The 4,992-nt window shown below is 38.9% G+C and overlaps 1 protein-coding gene across 1 annotated transcript; it reads left to right on the top strand.

Moving 5' to 3' along the window:
• The first annotated feature begins 377 nt into the window (after positions 1 to 377).
• On the top strand, positions 378 to 4,619 carry FGF21 (fibroblast growth factor 21). Its single transcript, XM_029283020.1, has 3 exons — positions 378 to 621; positions 1,055 to 1,158; positions 4,320 to 4,619. Exons 1-3 carry the CDS (start codon positions 378 to 380, stop codon positions 4,617 to 4,619), a joined length of 648 nt encoding a protein of 215 aa, XP_029138853.1.
• The last annotated feature ends 373 nt before the right edge of the window (positions 4,620 to 4,992 follow it).

Below are 4,992 nucleotides of genomic sequence, written 5' to 3'. Positions count from 1 at the left end.
TGGAGCAAACTTGGCATAAGATAGAGCAAGAAGGAAGACATTCTCCTTATTCTGACTATTCCCATTGATTGGGTGACTGGAAGTTTACTAGACTCCCCAGATCCCATCCCCAGAATAACAACTTTCAGAAGTCCTGAACTGCATTTCTTTGTGAATTCTGGACATAATTCCTGGGTGAGATCAATAAGTTCAAGTTGGAAGGACAGGAATGCAGAATTCTCTATAGTCTCCCCCCCAAAAAAAACAGTAGAATCCAGTGACTGGCAAAACTAGGCTGGGACCTCAAACCTTGAGTTGCTCCTTGAATTTCTTCTGACGGCAAGACTATCTTTGCCATCCCAGAACTACGTCTTGCCTGGATCGGCCATCCTTGAGCCATGCTGTCCATTTCAGTTCTTCTCCAACGCAACCGTTATTTCCTGCTTCCCCTTAACCTGCTTTTCTGCGCTGCGTTGGTCCCCAGGATTGTGGCCTCTCCAGTGCCAAATTCCAATCCTCTGTACCAGTTTGATGGGCAAGTCCGGCTTCGCCATCTCTATACAGCCAATGGACGGATCCACCTCCACCTGGAGATCTTCTCAGATGGCACAGTGCGTGGCTCCAAATACCAGAGCCCCTTCAGTGAGTATTTGGGAAACAAATTACTCGGGATTCCTCCCGATGAGTTTTTCTGGAGTTATATGTGGAATTGAGGCACAGTCACTTGGGTTTTTTGGGGAAGGATCAGGTAGTAGATTGTGAAATACGGTTTTTCAGAAGAGGGCATTTCAGAACACATAGCTTCTTAACACATGTGTTATCTGGAAAACTCTGGAAAACAAATGTTAACTTGGTCCTTCGTTGCAGATGATATTAAACTTTCAGAGTAAATCAAGTAGGAGAAATGGGAACTGTAGAAGGTGCTATGGTGGCCTCCCACAGATTATGTTACATTTTACAGATGTTACAGATCAAGACTACTAAAAGATCTGAAGAGGTTGAAGGCTATTTCAGTTAGAACCATTCTAAAGAGTTCTCCTTTTTCACGAGCTATTTTCTATTCCCCCCCCCCTAGGTTTGATGGAAATCAAAGCAGTGAAATTGGGAATTGTTCGTATCATGGCCAAGAAAACCTCTAGATTTCTTTGCATGGATTCTGAAGGACATCTATATGGCTCAGTAAGTATAATTATACAGATTATGTCTCTGTGTTTAGAGCAGTACTTCTCAATCTCAGCAGCTTTTGGATAGGTGGACTTCAACTCCCAGAATTCTCCAAGCAGCAACACTGGCTGGAGAATTCTCTGAGTTGGTCCACACATCTGGAAATGGCTAAAGAAGAAACAGTGGTTTAAAGCAAAGGATCAGCGGGGAAAGATAAAGCTATAAATTGAAAGATCTACCTGTCTGATCATGAGTTCACCCCTTTCCAAAATATGCATTTTGGGGGGGATCATCTCACACATTATTTGGCAACAATTTTGAGTCTGCCATTGAGAACACTCAAGTACTGGTTATGTCTTCCCTGATACAGGTAAGTGTTTTTCTAGAGATAGCTGAGTTGTTTTCATTCATGAGTTAAATCTGCACCCCAAAAATCATATATACCAAAAATAATGTGTAATAGTACTTTAATAAAATCAGAAGCAAACTGTTCTTGCAGACTGGACCATTTTAATCTTCTTGATGCTGAGGGGACTTAATAGATTAGTAGATATATTCTGAAATCATAATAAAATGCCTACATTTTTAGGAGCAAACTAAAATGTGGTGACATCCCTTAAGAAGCTATCTGTCTTCTTTTTAAAGTCATAGCAGCATTTATTTTTTTGCAATCCCCTATATTTATTCATTTGTTCAGTTTGTATAGCTGCCTATATGAAACCATTGACTCTGAATGGTGATTCATAAAAGCAATTAAAACAGTTGAAACACAATAGAAAAAAGAAATTAAATAGAAATAAAAACTGAGGCATATAATCTGTCTTATATAATAACCAGGAAAAGAGTGTATATTACAGGTTGTTTCTAGAATTACAACCACAACAGAGACCAGAATTTTGGTTGCTAAGAAAGGTGATTGTTAAGTGAGTCACATTGAATTTTATTACCTTTTTTCCATGGTTGTTAAGTGAATCACTGTATTAAGTGAACCCATGTGGTTGTTAAGCAAATATGGCTTCCCCCATTGATTTTGCTTGACAGAAGCCAGCTGGGAAGGTCACAAATGGTGACGCCATGACTCCAGGATGCTGTAACCATCATAAATGTATGCTGGCTGTCAAGCCCCCAAATTTACATGATCATGGGAATGCGGTGATCGTCATAAGCGCGAGGAATAGTTGACACTTGTTTGAGTGTTGTAATTTTGAATGGTCACTAAATGAATGGTTATAAGCCAAGGACTATCTCTCCTTCTGTAACCTTTAACTGGGTGAAATGATACATCATACAGTAAAGCTTTTTCAATCGAGGTATCTCAAATGGGCTAACTTCTAGAATGCATCCATAATCTGAGACTGGTGACTCTTGTGAAACTGAAATTTGGAAATTAAAAAAAATCCAAGCATTTTAAGACCTAAAAATGATCATAAAGCATTTTAGGACGTAATGCAAAATGTCATAAAAATCTTTCCTCTTGTCGACGTTTGATTGGGCTACTTTCAAGGCAGATGCAGCTCTGAATATTCCCCCTGGATTTTAAAGAACTTTTCGAAAATATTAGGTCTGTCATTGGTGAAGATATTCAGGCATCTCCTAAGGATATATCTCTGAAACAATTACCCAACCTGTCATGGGCTGTTTAGGATGCTAATAGAGCAAGGTAAAAACACTCATTACAAGGGGAGTGTGTTTTTGAGTTAAACATTTAATTACTGGGCCAGTGAAACAGAAATACTTTGTGAAGGGAGAAAAATAATTTGAATAAATATTTCTTGTTTTGAATCATTGTGTCTGTGAAAACGAAGGGGATTACAAATTGCAATCTGACTTTTTTGACTTCTGAAATTTGAACATGTATGCTGCAACAAGTTGACCACAGTGCATAGAAATAGAAATTTTTGGCAGATGCTCATGATATAAAGAATGCAAATAAACAAATGGCAAAGATGTTAACACGGCAGATTTCAAGCTGAATTACGAGCCTGAGTAGAGAAACTGCAGATTTGTTGACCATATGACACTAAATTCACTATTGATATTAACCCATCAGCAGTGAAAATAGCATTTCTTTAGCTGGAATCATTTTCTATTTTGGTGTAGCTTGAATGCCTAAGTCCAGCAATGTATGTAGGGCTGAATTATCTATGGCAGTGTTTCTCAACCTTGACAATTTTAAGGCATGTGGACTTCAACTCCCAGAATTCCACAGCCAGCAATGCTGGCTGTGGAATTCTGGGAGTTGAAATCCACATGCCTTAAAATTGTCAAGGTTGAGAAACACTGATCTATGGCTTATATGACCTTGAGTTAATTCCGTAGGTGCCCAGCCAGGTTTGACTACTAGATGCTAAAAGAAATTTCTTGGTGATAAGAACTGTCTGACTGTAGAACAGATTACCTAAGGAGATTGTTGTCTTTCTTAGCTTGAAATGCAACAGTAGGAAGTACATGGGTAACTGAAGCTACAGGACATAATATAACGGAGGGAATGGCAGAACACTGAATAATTGTTTTCCATCAAGCTTACCAACTTCGTATGATTCTACACCAAGTTAATTCTATGCTCAATTTGCACAGATAATTGTTGTACAATCCCCTAGCCATAGGTAGTCCTAGAGTTATAAACGTAATAGAGCCTGCAATTACCATTATATGTAATGACAGTCATAAAGCAATATTATCATGTGACTGGACCTGATCTGATGTCCTTTTTTTGCAGCAGTCACTAAGCAAACCCTGTTTGCTGTGGGCTAGTTTTTCCCGAACACCATAACTAAATGCAGGCTAGTTGCCGAGTGTCCAAAATGCAATTATGTGACTGTGGGAGAGGTAGAATTTGAACATTAAAATGGTGTCATTGCGTCCGTTGTAATGTCAAATGGTTGCTGAACTAACCTGTAGATACGACCCACCCAAAATCTTGATGTGGTCTTTGATGGGCCCCTAACAATTGCTACTTGATTGTGTTTTTTAATGTGACCCAAGAAAATGTAATATACAGGAAGCAATGGTAGAAGCAAGATAACAATAAGCTAAATTTAAGTAGAGCCCCCTCGAAAGTAAATGAAATCAAATTCAGTTGTTGTCTTTGCTTCTTTATTCTGGACTATCTGTAAAGCCCAATAGAGTTTCTGTATTCTTGAAGGCTTAATCCAAGCGATCTCTTCTCTTTGCAGCTGTTGTACTTGGAAGAGGCCTGTAATTTCCACGAGATAGTTCTTCAAGATGGTTATAACGTGTACTATTCAGAGGCCTACAATCTTCCCGTCAGCCTCAGCATGATGGAGAATTTGGCCCACAGCCGTCAGCTGCCCCCTTTCTCCCAGTTTTTACCTTTAGATAACAAGATTCCCCTTGACCGAATGCTTGTGGACAACGAATACGTTCAACAGGTGCCTGACATTGAGTCGCCTGATCCCTTCAACATAATGGATCAAAATCAGGGCTTGAGAAGCCTAAGTTTTGCCTTCAGATAGAGCAAGACAATGGCTGGGCTGGGGCACAAAGTCAGATGTTCAGCAGGATCCTTCCTAAGCTCTGCCATCTGTGATTTATTGCATTAATATGAAGAGTAAATATGAGGAAGACAGATCGGGGCAAAGGAGCAGTGAAAGGGATGGATGTAATTGACTGAAGCCTTTTGGGATTCCCAAATCCCAAAACAGCCACAGAATTTCTGTTCTGTCTGAATCACTTCAACTTTTTAGTTTCCCATTGTTAAACTTGCTGGGTTTTTTTTTTAAAAACAAAACAAAACAAAACCCCAAGGTTTTATTTCTATTTATCCAACTATTTAAATAACTTATTTATTATATGAGATTTATTTATTGAAGAAAGTTAGATCGATAA

This window comes from Protobothrops mucrosquamatus, unplaced genomic scaffold (assembly GCF_001527695.2).
Source record: "Protobothrops mucrosquamatus isolate PMUCROS unplaced genomic scaffold, P.Mucros_1.0 scaffold8, whole genome shotgun sequence".
NCBI lineage: Eukaryota > Metazoa > Chordata > Lepidosauria > Squamata > Viperidae > Protobothrops > Protobothrops mucrosquamatus.
This window is presented reverse-complemented; position numbering and strand designations above follow the sequence as displayed.